Genomic DNA, 15,609 nt, shown 5'->3' with positions numbered 1-15,609 from the left:
TAGCTCCCTCAACACATCTGGTTTAAAATGTACAAATACCAACCCACACACATCAAACCAGAAAGGAAAATATCCAAAGCCACACAAAAAGTAAAATTCATGACGTTGTTGTTCTTCATTGAAGGAGGATGTAGCTAGCCAATTAGATTGAAGGAGTAAAACAGGAAGAGAAATCCTCTCCTTCACAGCAAACACACTACGTATTCATTGCAGGTGGACATGGGTTACAACTGACGCAAGCAGTCTCTCTGCTGCTACCAACAGAGGGATGAAAATCTGACTAAAGCAAGCGAGTGACCAATTGCTTTCCTTTCCTGTTTTAAAATGATTGAACCTCATCGAACCATTCTCTTACTAAACCCTGTCACCGACCTTACACTTCTACCCATTGTTCAGCTAAAATACCAATTATGGCCATGAGATAAAATAACTTCTCTCACCTCCTCATGCTAGGCATGTTTATTTTGTGCACAATAACCACCCTCCCCAACCAAAATCAACTTTTTGGCTCAAAATTGACATGCACCATTGCCTTGCTCAAGTAATGCCTTCAAGAAAATTTTTGAGTAAACTGTTTCTCTACCTCCCACTAAATACTCCTTGTTACTGCCTACAGCCATGTTACACCAGCATCCAATTAATGAAGATATCCAATATGTGGCAAGGACTACAGTTAGAATTCTCAAGTTACAGTGCTCTTCTTCCCTTTCACAAGATACCAAGACAATTTTTCTTAAAAAAGGATACTTTCAACTTTGCAGAGATTTTTTATTAATTTTTAATAGATTTTACTAAAGAGTGTTTGACTGCAAACAAGGATGATTTAAAATGTATAACAGTAACACTTCATTCTTTGAATGAAATTGCTTACAAAGCTTACATGAAGGACATTAGCTTTTGTTGATGACATTACTCCTTGGTTACAAGTTACTTTTTGTGTGACCCAGTGTTCAAAACCACTTCAAATGACGTAAGTTCATCAAGGTCAATTAATTATTCATCATCATCATCATCATCTTCAATTGCTCGCCGACGTCGTTTGACCACTCTGTGGGTGAGTTCGGAGTCAGACACATCGGAGTTTGGCTCAGAGTCTTCCATCGCCTCCACTTCAGGTGTGCCTTCAACTGAAAGTCCTTATTCAAGATCATCAAAACAGTGGGGTTAGTAACAATTCCTGTCCATGCTTTAAATGCATCCTAGCTTCTACCAAAAAGCAAAGAAATCGTACATGCCTGAAATAGAAAATGAAGCTAGAAAATAATGGAAATATTTAGCAGGTCATAAACGTTGGTGTTAACTGTTTCTCTCTTCACAGATACTTCCAGCATTTCCTGCTAACGTAACAAGTTTTTATTCCAGCTTCAAGCATTAATGTGTAATAGTTAGCGGCTGCAGACTCTCTGAGTCACTGTGCTTTCATGGTCGGGGGAATGCAGCGAAGGCCAGAATCTAGTTTATTATGGACATTCAGGCCTTCATAATGTAGTTCAAAGTTGCGCAGACTCAACAGGTAAGCTACAAAATGAACGGCCCGATTTTAGAGCAAAATTTGCTGAGGTGAGGGGAATATAAAAAAAAAGAGGGAAATGATTTGCATGAATTGTTGAACATTGCTTATAATTACTGAATGCACTTTATCTTCCTGAAGGGAAAATAAGCATCCTACAGTTTAAAAAGTTTAAATAAAATTATCTTACCTTTGTCATCCATTTCATTGTCACTGTCAAAAATGCGACTTCGCTTTAGCAAATGTTTAGCTTTGGTCTTCTCACCATCACTGAAATAGGAAAGAATATAAAATCTGGTTTGAATCCATACAGTAGAAGCAGAGCAACACAGAGCAGAGCAAAATGCTGGAGGAGCTCAGCAGGTCAGGACAGTATCTGTGAAGGCAAAAGGTGCAAGTCATATCCAAACAGTGATACACGTGATAGACAGATTATATAGGGACTGGAGCCCATTCATCCCATCTAGTCCATACCAGCTCCATGCAGATCAGCCAAGCCATGCCCCCCAATCCTTACCTCATTGTTTTGTGAACTATCTTCTCCCAAGTATCTATCTAATTCTGTTTGACCGTTTCTAGAACTCCTTACAAGCAATGAATTCTGGATCATCTCTCCTTACATCGGTGAAGTATTCCCCTCATTTCCTTTGTCCTTTCTAAACCTGTACACTTCTTTCAAATCTTCTCTCAACCTTTCTTGGCTGAGAGAACAATTCCATTCTCCGGTCTAGGCTTACAGCTGAAATTTTTTATCCTGGAAACCATTCCAGTAAATCTCCCCATCACAAAAGTGCAGCAATCAGAACTGGATGCAGCACTCCAATCTTATGATGTTCAGGGTCTCAGTGACAGAGTGTTGAAGGGAAGAAAGAAGCTTTTACTAATTCAGGATGTCCCAAACCACTTTGGAACCAATGAATATACACAAAATGCTGGTGAACGCAGCAGGCCAGGCAGTGTCTACAGGAAGAAGTACAGTCAATGTTTCAGGTTGAGACCCTTCATCGGGACTAACGGAAAAAAGAGATAGTAAGAGATTTGAAAGGGGGAGGGGGAGGGGGAGACCCAAAATGAAAGGAGAAGACAGGAGGGGGAAGGATGAAGCCAAGAGCTGGGAAGTTGATTGGCAAAAGGGATACAAGGCTGGAGAAGGGGGAGTATCATAGGATGGAAGGCCTCAGAAAAAAGAAAAGGGGAGGGGAGCACCAGAGGAAGATGGAGAACAGGCAAGGAGTTATAGTGAGAGGGAAAGAGAGAAAATAGATAGATAGATAGATAGATAGATAGATAGATAGATAAATAAATAAATAAGGGATGGGGTAAGAAGGGGAGGAGGGGCATGAACGGAGTTAGGGAAATCAATATTCATGCCATCAGGTTGGAGGCTACCCAGACGGAATATAAGGTGTTGTTCCTCCAACCTGAGTGTGGCATTATCTCGACAGTAGAGGAGGCCGTGGATTAACATATCAGAATGTGATCCCTCCAACAGGATCCCACCACTAAGCACATCTTCCCCCCCCCCCACCCCCACCCCCGTTTTCCGCAGGGATCGCTCCCTACGCGACTCCGTTGTCCATTCATCCCACCCATCCCTTCCCACCAATCTCCCTCCCAGCATTTATCCTTGTAAGCAGAACAAGTACGACACCTGCCCTTACACTTCCTCCCTCACCACCATTCAGGGCCCCAGACAGTCCTTCCAGGTGAGGCGACACTTCACCTGTGAGACGGCTGGGGTGATATACTGCGTCCGGTGCTCCCGATGTGGCCTTCTATATATTGGCGAGACCCAATGCAGACTGGGAGATCATTTTGCTGAACACCTATGCTCTGTCCGCCAGAGAAAGCAGGATCTCCCAGTGGCCACACATTTTAATTCCACATCCCATTCCCATTCTGATATGTCAATCCACGGCCTCCACTACTGTCAAGATGAAGCCACACTCAGGTTGGAGGAACAACACCTTATATTCCGTCTGGGTAGCCTCCAACCTGATGGCATGAACATTGACTTCTCAAATTTCCATTAATGCCCCTCCTCCCCTTCTTACCCCATCCCTAATTTATTTGCTTATTTTTTCCTCTTTCCCTCTCACTATAACTCCTTGCCTGTTCTCCATCTTCCTCTGGTGCTCCCCTCCCCCTTTCTTTCTTCCAAGGCCTTCTGTCCCACGATACTCTCCCTTCTCCAGCCTTGTATCCCTTTTGCCAATCAACTTCCCAGCTCTTGGCTTCATCCCTCCCCCTGCTATCATTTTGGATCTCCCCCTCCCCCTCTCAAATCTCTTACTATCTCTTTTTTCTGTAAGTCCTGACGAAGGGTCTCGACCCGAAACGTTGATTGTACTTCTTCCTATAGATGCTGCCTGGCCTGCTGCGTTCACCAGCATTTTGCGTGTGTTGCTTGAATTTCCAGCATCTGCAGATTTTCTTGTGTTTGCGTTTTAGAACCAATGAAAACAACCTGAAGTGCTGTCACTGTTACAGTGTACGAAGGACAAGGTGAAACATCACAGAAGTGATATGGGTCAGTACCTACACTTAAGGTGCAGATACTGCATAATCGCTCTCTTAAAGCAGTAGCAAACATTCATTAACGCACGCAAAATGCTGGGAGAACTCAGCGGGTTAGGCAGCACCTCTGGAGAAGACCAAACAGTTGACTTTTCGAGCCGAGACCCTTCGGACAAAACGCCAACTGTTTATTCTTCACCATAGGTCCTCCAGCATTTTGCGTGCATTGCTCCAAACTTCCAGCATCTACAGAATCTTGTGTTTGTAGAATGCAAAAGCCTTTCACCAGCCAAGGTGAAGAAAACTTGCCGTATCATCTACTTTCCTGTAATGGATAGTACTCTCCTCGCAAGCTTCTCCACTCCTGCTTTGTCACAAGCCAGGAGGCTGTCAAAGCAGTCTTGACAATTGGCTGTTTATTGCCTGACCTCCCCATTTCCTCACTGGTCAACAGGATGGATTCTTCCCACTCCAGGATCCACTGCTGGTGCTGGACTACCAGGCATTAACCAACCAGAGAACACTGTTAATCACTTACCTTTTGGTGTCGCTGTCTGATCCAGAGGCAGGCTCAAAGGCACCATTGGTTCTCACTTCAGGCTTATCATCACTGCCTGTAAAATATAAAATAAACATCACTTTTAAAGATTAGCTTTATTTGTACATTGAGAAATACAGTGAAATATGTTGTTCGCATCAACACCCAACATCACCAGAGGAAGTGCCGGGGGTAGCCCAAACGTGTCACCATGCTTCTGGCGCCAACAAAGCATGCCCACAACTTTCTAACCCTAACCCTAACCATACATCTTTGGAAGGTGGGAGGTACCCAGAGGAACCCACACAGTCACACTGAGAACGTACGAGCTCCTTACAGACAGCAGTGGGAAATTAATCCTGATCTCACCACTAGCATTGTTGTCGTCCCATTCCCTACCCGCACCCCTGAGAATTTTTAACCTGCTTAGCTCTACAATCACAACCTAATGGTCTTGGAAGCAGCTTGTTCAGTAGTTGCCCAAAACAGCTTACCTGGTGAATATGCAGCTACAATTCTACACAGCAAGATGAAACATTATCACAACTAACAAGTTACACAAGATAGATCTCCATCAAGGTAAAGATGAAAACACAAGACCACAAGCTTCAGCTGCAAAGTTAATTTATTTCCACCAATACCTTTAAGAGGAGCAGCACGCCTCTCCCTGGCCATCACAAGAGCTCGCAAGGCCTCAGACTTACGATCAGCACTAACATTTTCATCCTCTTCCTCAGCCGTTCCTTTTTCACCATCATCACTGTCCTGCAGGGCGAGAACTGAAGCAATCTTACGTAACTGCAGGGCACTCAGGTTAGCAGAAATCCTCCAAAAAGACTCCTGGAAATAAAAAAAAAATCGAATGTAGAAATGATTATAGAGGAAGGGGGAGAAAAGAACAAAAGCAAAGTTGTAAAGGAAACTGGACAATCCAATTGGACCCAACAATTTTTGGTTGACCCTTCAATCATTTCAAATATGTCCATCTGAAATCACAAATATTTAAGAACCTGCCTCTGCTCCTTGAACCCTTGGTTTGTGAACTATTTGCCCATATCTTCAGAATTCTCAGAGTCCTCATAATGTTCCTACCAACCTTCCTTATGTAGAGTATCAGTATCAATTTCATTCCCTTTTAAAGCCTGGGTTGGTCAGTGTTGGTCACTACTTTGGAACATCCCCAAGTATTTTACAAGCCTTGAAGTACGCTCAATGGTCACTTTATTAGGTACAACTGCTCGTAATTGCAAATATGTAATCAGCTAATCGTGTAGCATCAACTCAATGCAGAAAAGCACGCAAATGTGGTCAAGAGGTTCAATTGTTGTTCAGACCAAGTATCAGAATGGGGAAGAAATGTGATCTAAGTGACTTTAACTCGTGGAATGGTTGTTGCCAGATGAGGTGGTTTGAGTATCTCAGAAACTGCTGATCTCCTGGGATTTTTCACAGACAAGTCTCCAGTTTACAGTGAATGGTGTGATGCACAAAAACCATCCAGTGAGCGGCAGTTCTGTGGGTGAAAATGCCTTGTTAATAAGAGAGGTCAGAGACTGAGACTGGTTCAAGCTGACAGGAAGGTGACAGTAACTCAAATAACCATACGTTACAACAGAAGAGCATCTCTGAATGCGCAACACGCTGAAACACGATGGTCTACAGCAGCAGAAGACCACAAACATACAGAAATATTCTCAGTGGCCACCTTATTAGTTACAGGAGGTAACTGAGTGCATTGCTGTTGTGGAGTTACATGAAGGTGCACAGTAAGCTCCAATAAACACCAATGTGATAACAACCAGATCATCTGTTTTAATGATGTTGATTAACGGACAAATAAGGGCTCAAGATAACTCCCTTTTCAAAGGAGTGTCATGGCATTGTTTACATCAGTCTCATGGAATGATGATCTCTCTCTCCGGTTATCCATCCCATAGGATGATGATGGTTCCTTTCAGTTCAGAAAGGAACAGCGTGTGTGTGAGTGGATTTAGGTGAGTAGGGGGTTGCACAGGTCCAGACCCATCCTCTCGACATCCCCTCCCGGATCCAGCGGCATGGTGGGGTCCAAGACAGCTGGGGGAAGTTCTGTTGCAGTTCATGGCCAGACCAAGCTTCAATGCAAGGGATGCCCTTTCCGCGCTTCACGGCACATGTTTGCTAGATGGCCGTTGACCCTACGAGAGGGTTCATCCTTTGACAGGTCTTGTTTTTTCGTCCTGCAGGGTGTCTAGCCACCCTCCTCACCAGGCAAGCCTGGCGGGGGAGCCGGTTTAGTCGCCGACCATCCGACCATGCGACAGGTAGTACTGGGTTACATGGTACCAGTAGCACTCAGACCAGTGACCTGACCGATGATACATCAGGACAGTACAGAAGTCCTTCAATGTATTTTTTTTAGTATATTTAAAGATATAGCTTGGTAACAGGCCCTTCTGGCCCAGCGAGCCTGCACTACCCAATTAAACCCATGTGACCAATTAACCTACTAACCCGTACATCTTTGGAATGCAGGGGGAAACTGGAGTACCCAGAGGAAACCCACGGGGAGAATGTACAGACAGCGGCAGCAATTGAAAGTAGGTTGCATTCATACATAGAGTGTCAGCCCACAGCTTGTATTTAAGTCTTCAAGGACACAAACTTCTGACTTAAAGACAGAAGTGCAACATTGAAGCATGGTTGGCTTTTCAGCATGCAAGGTATATTCCCAAAATGTCACATAAGTATAACGGTTACAGTGAGTGAAAAAAAAATTAAACTAAAGCTCACAATCTGCTTCAAAGAGATACATAATCAGATTAACCTTCGATGTACAAGGACACTTCTAAAGCTAAAGCATATGTAGTGAGTAAGCGGTTATTGTGGTTTGACAAACATCACCCAGATATGAACAAGACACAGCACTGCTGTGGCAAGAAATAGACCATCATTCCTTCGATGGCAAAAACCTGACCTTTTCCACTTAGATTCAATTAGCATTCATCCCTTAATTTACCTGTTCATCAGCTGGAGGTCGGATTCCAACTTTTTTCAGAAGCTTCTGGAACATCTCATGCTCCATAGCGTCCTCATTTTCTTCAGACAAGGGGACAAGTGGCACAGCAATCATGATCCCTGCACAGAAATCGGTCAGTGGGAGGCATTACAACTCACACCAGAACATGCTACATTTCACAGGAGAGCAGGTGTTTTCAAGCAGCGGCTCAAAGTTAAATTAAGGGAACCATTTTGAGAAGTTTTCTCTGAGTCATTTACTGTCTGGGAGGCAAGAGCCTGAGGATGTGGGTTGGATGAGCAGTCACAAAAACCGGCCCTTTAGCCTATCTAGTCTCTGCCAAACTGTTGTTCTGTCTAGTCCCATCGACCCACACCTAGACCACAGCACTCCATACCCCTCCCATCCATGTATTTATTCAAATGTCCCTTAAATGTTTATTCAAACCTGCAACTGCCACTTAAGCCAGCAGCTCATTCCACATTCACAGCACTCTCTGAGTGAATAAGGTCCTCCTCGTGTTCCCCTTAAACATTTCACCTTCCACCCTTAACCTATGACCTCTAGTTCTAGTCTCACCCAACCTCAGTGGAAATAGCCTGCTTGCATTTACCCTATCTACACTCCTCATAATTTTGTATACCTATTTCAAATCTCCCCTTATTCTCCTAACCTATTCAATCTTTCCGTATAACAGGTCCTCAAGTCCCAGCAACACCCTTGTAAATTTTCAAGTAAGCAACTTAAAAGTGAACTTCTCTGCATACAGCACTCTTAACATTCCCAAGTGCTTCACAGGAGAATGATCAAAGAAAAATAGTCCTTGTCACACTTGGGCTACTATCCAACAGCTTGATCAAAGAGGGGTTTTAATAAGGTCTCAGAGGAGAGAAAGGCAGGCAGGTTTAGGGAAGGAATTCTAGTGCTCAGGGCTTAGCCAGCTGAAGATACGATGGAGCAAATGAACTCCAGAATAAACACGAGGTCACAATCAGAGGAGCAGAAACCTCGGAGGATTATGGGACTGGAGGGTTTAGAGAAAAGTTAAGCCACAAAAGATCGATAAACAAGGCTGATACTGAGGAAATGAAAGTTTTTCTTTCTATACACGTTGGCCTGAAATCTGTCACCAGTGATGAATAAACATTGACATTTCACTTGCCTAGACCTCAGCTGGGTTCCTATGGATGTAATAGATAACTTTTAGGTGTTCTTAAGTTTGAATTTCACTGACGTTGCAACCTACTACAGTGATTATCATGGGACACTGAAAACTTCATGTGAATAAAGCAACAGAATATGAAGAATTTCTAAAAAATGCACTGACCATCATCTTCTCGTTTGTCTGCCGTTCTGTTGAGGCAATTTTGCAGCCACAAAAGTGGACCTGTCAGACCTGAAATTGAAGTTAATCATTTTAATCTACTGAAGCTCGTGCAGTCCTACATTATCAGAATCTATGCAGACTGAGAACTTCTGCTCCAAATTAGACAACAGTTTCAAATCAAAATACTCCTTAACATTTTATAGAACTCAGAGAACAGTGAGTTGAAACTTCTCAGGAAGAGTGAAATCCCAACAAGTCAATATCATTTAATTTTTTTAAAGAAAAAATACTGCAGATTCAGTAATTCAGAAAGATACAACATAGAATCAGACCATTCAGCCCATTGAGACAGTACTGATCATCGTACATCCATTTACAGCAATCCCATTTTATTCTCCCAACATTCCCACCAACTCTCCCCAGGTTCTACCACTCACCCACATACTAGAGGTATTTTTTTCCCTTTACAGCAACTAATTAACCTACTAACCCATGTCTTCAGAATGTGAGAGGAAACTGGGCCTGAGGATAAACAGATGCACTCCTTTTCTATGAATCAGTTTCTCAACCACTGCCCCCACCATATACCAACAAAGTCTTCAACACATTCATGAAGAAGCATATTCCATTCAATTTTCAACCCATTTTGTCTAGATCGCCTTCCCATCACCGCCATCCTTACAAAGTAGGATTAAATCATTTGTTATGTTTACACAGAAATCATTTAGTCAGTTTATTCAGAAACATAAGTGCTTTGTGGAACTGGGAGGGAAACAGGACTATTTTTTTCTACCTGTCCCATTTTCCGAGCAGCATTTTGAAGAAAGAGGGGAGAACATAACAGAATACAGCACATTTCAAGCCCTTCAATCTACAATGTTGAGCCAACCGTTTACCCCACTCCAAAATCAACCTAACCCTTCCCTCCTACATAGCCCTCTATTTTTCTATTATACTATACGTGTGTGTACATGTGAGTCTCTTAAATGTCCCTAATATACTGTATCTGCCTCTATCACCACCCCGGCAGTAAATCCCACCATTCTCTTTGCAAAAAAAAAACCTACATCTGACACCCCGCCAGTACTTTTCTCCCAACACCTTAAAGTTATGCCCACCATTGCCACAGGTGGCTGTGGAGACCAAGTCAATGGGTATATTTAAAGTGGAGGTTGATAGATTCTTCATTAGTAAGGGTGTCAAAGGCTACGGGGAGAAGGTAGGAGAATGGGGTTGAGAGGGATAATAAAGCAGTCATAATTGAATGGCGGAGCAGACTCGAGGAGCCAAATGGCCTAATTCTGCTCCTATATCTTAGGATGCAAACTAAGACCACATGTCTTATGGCCATTATCATCAGCACCTTTCAGCCAACTCCAAAGCATGCACACATTCACAGGGACCTCTATTTGATAATTAGATTTAAAGGTTTACCTCAATAGTGGCTCAGTATGAACCAAAAGGTTGAAACTGTAAGCCTCAATTCATTGACTGTTTAAATGCAGTCAAAAATAGACTGTTTAAATTCTGTTTTGAACAAACTCAGGCCAGTAATGGAAGCTGGAGAACCCTTACAGTGACCAGATGATGCAGCAGCAACAACAGGAACTGGAACTCAGGCAAATGGGATTAACGTAGACAGGCATCACAGTCACCACGAACAAGGTAGGTCCTACAGGCCAGTTTCAGTGCTGTATGTTTCTATGAAACAGAAGTCTCACAGAAACAACAAGCTTTAGGGTCAATTAGCTAAGGTGTACTAATGCCCACGTGGATTAGGAATGTTCTAATAGTGGAATCAAGCCCAGGTCCTGCAACCAAAAGAACACTGTATGAACTCATGGTTCCACCCAGTTACCCTTTCCTCATCTTCTCCATCCTTTTACCACACTGCAGCATTGCAAGTACCAGGATCGAAGAAAACTCTTTTGTTGTGCTTTGAAATATGGTCATGGGATTCTTTACATACACTTCACAGAACAGACATGGCCTCAGTTTTAATGTTCCATCCATGAGGTGAATATCTATATTATGTGATATTTAATTAGAAAAAATATTGCTCCTACCTGAATTTAAAACCAGAGGAGCAGAGTTAAAAATGACCATCCCAGCTTTGACTAAACTTTGAACAGGTAATTTCACACAAAAACTCCCAAAGAATAAACTTCAAATCTGTACAAAAGATTATCAGTTAACTTTACAAGTGACAAAGGGTGATTGAATTGGGGAAGAGCTACTCTCTGGGTTCTGGAGTTAGTGATGAGTGCAGATCACAATTATAGTCATAGATCTATACAGCTCACAAACTGGCCATTCAGCCCAGGGGCAGCATAGCGGTTAGCGGAATGGTATTACAATGCCAGCGACCTGGGTTCAATTCCGTTGCTGCCTGAAAGGAGTTTATACGTTCTCCCTGTGACAGCATGGGTTTCCTCCAGGCACTCCAGTTTCCTCCCACAGTCCAAGACACATGGGTTAGTAGATTAATCGATCACACTGGTGTAATTGGGCTGTGCAGGCTCGTTGGGCTGAAAGGGCCTGTTACCGTGCTGTAACAAACAAAAAATAAAATACATTTGGATGTTATATAGCAGTTGAAGAAGACATTGGTGCAGCTACATTTGGAACACTGCTCAGCTTTTGTCGCCCTGCTGTAAGTTTTGGGCAGAGACCCTTCACCAGGACTGGAAAAAAAGGTGAGGTGTCAGAGTAAGAAAGTGGAGGGCGGGGAGGAAGAACCACATATAGGTGAAACTGGGTGGGGTGAAGTAAAGAAAAGACTTGGGAAGTAGATTGGTAAAAGAGATACAGGGCTGGAGAAGGAAGAACCTGATAGGAGAGGTCATGGAAGGAAGAAAATGGTGGAGGGGGGGGGAAGCACCAGAGGGAGGTGATGGGCAGGCAAGGAGATAAGGGGAGAGGGAAATGGGAATGGGGAATGGTGAAAGGGACGGGGCATTACTGGACATTCGAGAAATCAATGTGCATGCCATCAGGTTGGAGGCTAACCAGATGGAGTACAAGGTGTTGCTTCTCCAACCTGAGCATGGCCTCATTGCGACAGCAAAGGAAGCCATAGACTGACATGTCAGAATGGGCGGCCACTGGGAGATCCCACCTTTTTTGGAAGACGGAACGTAGGTGCTTGGTGAAGCGGTTTCCCAATCTGCGTGGGGTCTCACCGATATACAGGGGGTCACACTAGGAGCACCGGTGAAGTGTTGCCTTACTTGGCGGACTGTTTGGGGCACTGAATGATAGTGAGGGAGGAGGTGTAGCACTTGTTCTGCTTGTAAGGATAAGTGCCGGGGGGGGGGGGGGGGGGAGATCAGTGGGGAGGGACGAATGGACAAGGGAGTTGTGTAGGGAGTGATCCCTGCATAAGCAGAAAGTGGGGTGGGGGGAGCGGGGAGGGGGGAAGATGTACCTGGTGGTGGGATCCCATTGGAGATGGTGGAGTTACGGAGAATTATGTGCTGGACATGGAGGCTGGAAGGGTGGTAGGTGAAGACAAGAGGAATCCTATCCCTGGTGGGGTGGCGGGAGGATGGGGTGAGGGTAAACGTGCGCAAAATGGAAGAGATTTGGGTAAGGGCAGTGTTGATGGTGGAGGAAGGTTTAGAGGAACATGGGCCAAATGTGAGCAAATGGAAATAGCTTGGTCAGCATGGACCAGTTAGACCAAAGGGCCTGTTTCCATGCTGTTTGACTCTATAACACCTATCCAAAACCTCACCCTGGGATTAACTTTACAACTCAAACTAAAATACAAAACCACTTTGTCATTTTATTCCAACTTACAAGAGGGAAGGAGTACTTTTCCCAAACATTTACACAAAACCAACACAAAGTGCAACTTCTAAGTTTATCTCTGACCTTGCTGTTTAAGTTTGGAGCACAGAGCTGGGATTGCTGGGTGATGCTCCCATCCACCGATCCTCTGTGTATCTCCTTTTGTAGCATATCTTGGTCTGGGTTTGATGTTCTGCTCTCCACTTTCATCTTCACTGCTGTCATCGTTGTCCAGTTCTTCCTCCTCCTCTTCAGACAACCCCTGACTAGGATCATATCCCACATCATTTAGGAAATCATCTTCTTCCTTCGGAAATAACAACTTACAGCAAGCAATTTTTATAACTCAGGGGAAGTCAGCTGCCCTTCAAAAACACATCTTCACATACCCACCACACACTAAGGCAAACACAAAATGAGCCCAAATAGAATAACTGGAGTTTGGTGTTCCATGATCAGTGAGCACTGGGGTTGAAACCAGAGATGGAAGCCCAAAGTCGAAGGGCTGATGTCTGCGAGTCCACTGGGGGTCGGAGACCCTGAGGCTGCCCGTCCTGTGGTTGGAGGACTGTCTATGTGTGTCAGTGGGTGGGAGGGAGGAAAGGGATTCGTTTTGTTGTTGTTTTTGCTTTTATTAACACAAATGACACATTTCACTGTGTGCTTCAATGTACATGTGATAGATAAATGAATCTGAATCTACAAACACAGTGATATATTGTAAAACATTTTAAAAAGTTGAACTTCCGAAAGAACACGTTGAACAGAATAAGTAAAATACGAGGAATTCTATAGAGACACAGGCAATAAAATCCCCACTGACAGGAATTCTCAGAAATCAGTTCAAGTTCAGAACAGTCAGGATAATTTCTCTGAAAGATTCAAGGTACATTTACTATCAAAGAATATATAAATTATACACCTTCAAATTTGTCTATACCTTGAAACAAAACAACAGTAAAAATATTCAGGACTAATTTTACCCAAATTTACTCAATGGGAGTGAAGTTGTGCTAAATGGTGTCCAATCCATTAGTTCAAAAGCTGAAGGGTCATCTGACTAAGATCTTTAAATCTTGGAAAGATTGAATATTGTAGGGAACAATTTCCTTCTGTCAGAGAATTGTACATCAGAAATGGATGCAGGAGCCTGGCCAGCCATAAAATAAGATCACAGAATCACGAAAGAGAGCAGACAGTATTGAAATTACAGCTTAAGAACTTAGAGGGAAAACATAAAGGCAGAGTAATCAGAGGCAAAAATAAACCGTTTGGTCTTTTCCATTCAATATGATCATGGCTGGTCATCCAAATTCAGTACTATGTTCATTTTCTCTTGTATAAGACCATAAGACGTAGGAGTAGAATTAGACCATTCAGCACAGCGAATCTGCTCTGCCATTCAATCATGGCTAATTTTTTATTTTCCCTCTCAACCCCATGCTCAAGCTGTCTTCCCATAACCTTTGACATGCTTACTAATCAAGAACCCATCAACCTCCACCTTAAATACAGTGCCTATAAAAAAGTAATCACCTCCCTTGGAAGTTTTCATGTTTTATTGTTTCACAATATTTAATTTAATTTGGTTTTTTTGACACTGATCAACAGAAAAATATTCCTTTGTGTCAAAGTGAAAATAGATCTCTACAAAGTGATCTAAATTAATTACAAATATAAAACACAAAATAATTGATTGCTTAAGTATTCACTCCCCTCCCTTCATGACACACCAAATCACCACTGGTGCAGCCAACTGGTTTACGAAGTCACATAATTAGTTAAATGGAGATCTGATTTTGGAGACCTGTGTGCAGTCAATGTGTTTTAATTCATTGTAGTAAAAGTAAACCTGTATCTGGAAGGTCCAACTGCCGGTGAGTCAGTATCCTGGCAAAAACTACACCATGAAGACAAAAGAATACTCCAAGCAACTCCATGAAAAGCACAAGTCAGGAGATGGATACAAGAAAATTACCAAGTCACTGAATATCCCTTGGAGTACAGTTAAGTCAATCGTCAATAAATGGAAGGAATATGGCAGAGCTGTAAATATGCCTAGAGCAGGCCATCCTCAGAAAGTGAGTGACAATGCAAGAAGGGGATGAGTGAGGGAGGCCACTAAGAGACCTATGACAACTCTGGAGGAGTTACAAGCTTCAGTGGCTGAGATGGGAGAGACTGCACATACAACTGTTGCCTGGGTGCTCCACCAGTTGTAGCTTTATGGGAGAGTGGCAAAGAGAAAACCACTGTTGAAAAAAACTCACATGAAATCTCAGCTAGAGTTTGCCAGAAGGCATGTGGGAGAATCTGAAGTTAGCTGGAAGATTCTATGGTCAGATGAAAGCAAAATTAAGCTTTTTAGTCAGACTAAATGCTATGTTTGGCATAAGCCAAACACCACACAAAGACACAGCATCCCTACCGTGAAGCATGGTACTGGCTGCATCATGCTGTGGGGATACTTCACTGCAGCAGGGCCTGGAAGGCTTGTGAAGGTAGAGGGTAAAATGAATACAGCAAAATACAGGGAATTCTTGGAGACAAACCTGATGCAGTCTGCAAGAGAACTGTGACTTGGGAGAAGATTTGTTTTCCAGCAAGACAATGACCTCAGCCATAAAGCCAAAGCTACACAGGAATGGCTTAAAAACAAAGTTAATGTTCTGGAGTGGCCAGGTCAGAGTCCAGACCTCCAATCCAGTTGAAAGTTTGTGGCTGGACTTGAAAAGAGCTGTTCACTCACGATCCCCATGCAACATGACAGAGCTTCAACAGTTTTGTAAAGAAGAATGGGGAAAAGTTGCAGTGTCCAGATTTGCAAAGCTGATAGAGACCTATCCACACAGACTCAAGGCTGTAATTGCTCCCAAAGGTGCATCTACTGAGTACTGACTTGAAGGGGGTGAATACTTATGCAATCA

At 43.2% G+C, this 15,609-nt stretch overlaps 1 protein-coding gene across 4 annotated transcripts in view; it reads right to left on the bottom strand.

Moving 5' to 3' along the window:
- timeless (timeless circadian clock) overlaps nucleotides 1-15,609 on the bottom strand; it is an 86,367-nt gene continuing 70,758 nt past the window's right edge. For 3 of the 4 annotated variants that reach the window (XM_063036925.1, XM_063036926.1, XM_063036924.1), the window contains 7 exons: nucleotides 12,767-13,004; nucleotides 8,891-8,959; nucleotides 7,564-7,682; nucleotides 5,207-5,405; nucleotides 4,566-4,641; nucleotides 1,701-1,780; nucleotides 1-1,136 (listed from right to left, as the gene is read on the bottom strand). In XM_063036925.1, coding sequence (XP_062892995.1) covers nucleotides 994-1,136; nucleotides 1,701-1,780; nucleotides 4,566-4,641; nucleotides 5,207-5,405; nucleotides 7,564-7,682; nucleotides 8,891-8,959; nucleotides 12,767-13,004 — 924 coding nt within the window. In that variant the 3' untranslated portion in view covers nucleotides 1-993. The remainder of the gene's footprint in view (nucleotides 1,137-1,700; nucleotides 1,781-4,565; nucleotides 4,642-5,206; nucleotides 5,406-7,563; nucleotides 7,683-8,890; nucleotides 8,960-12,766; nucleotides 13,005-15,609) is intronic. The other variant, XM_063036927.1, reaches the window with a different exon arrangement.

This window comes from Mobula hypostoma, chromosome X1 (assembly GCF_963921235.1).
Source record: "Mobula hypostoma chromosome X1, sMobHyp1.1, whole genome shotgun sequence".
NCBI classification, from domain to species: domain Eukaryota; kingdom Metazoa; phylum Chordata; class Chondrichthyes; order Myliobatiformes; family Myliobatidae; genus Mobula; species Mobula hypostoma.
The sequence above is the reverse complement of the archived record's forward strand: the minus strand, read 5'-3'. Positions and strand labels throughout refer to the sequence as shown.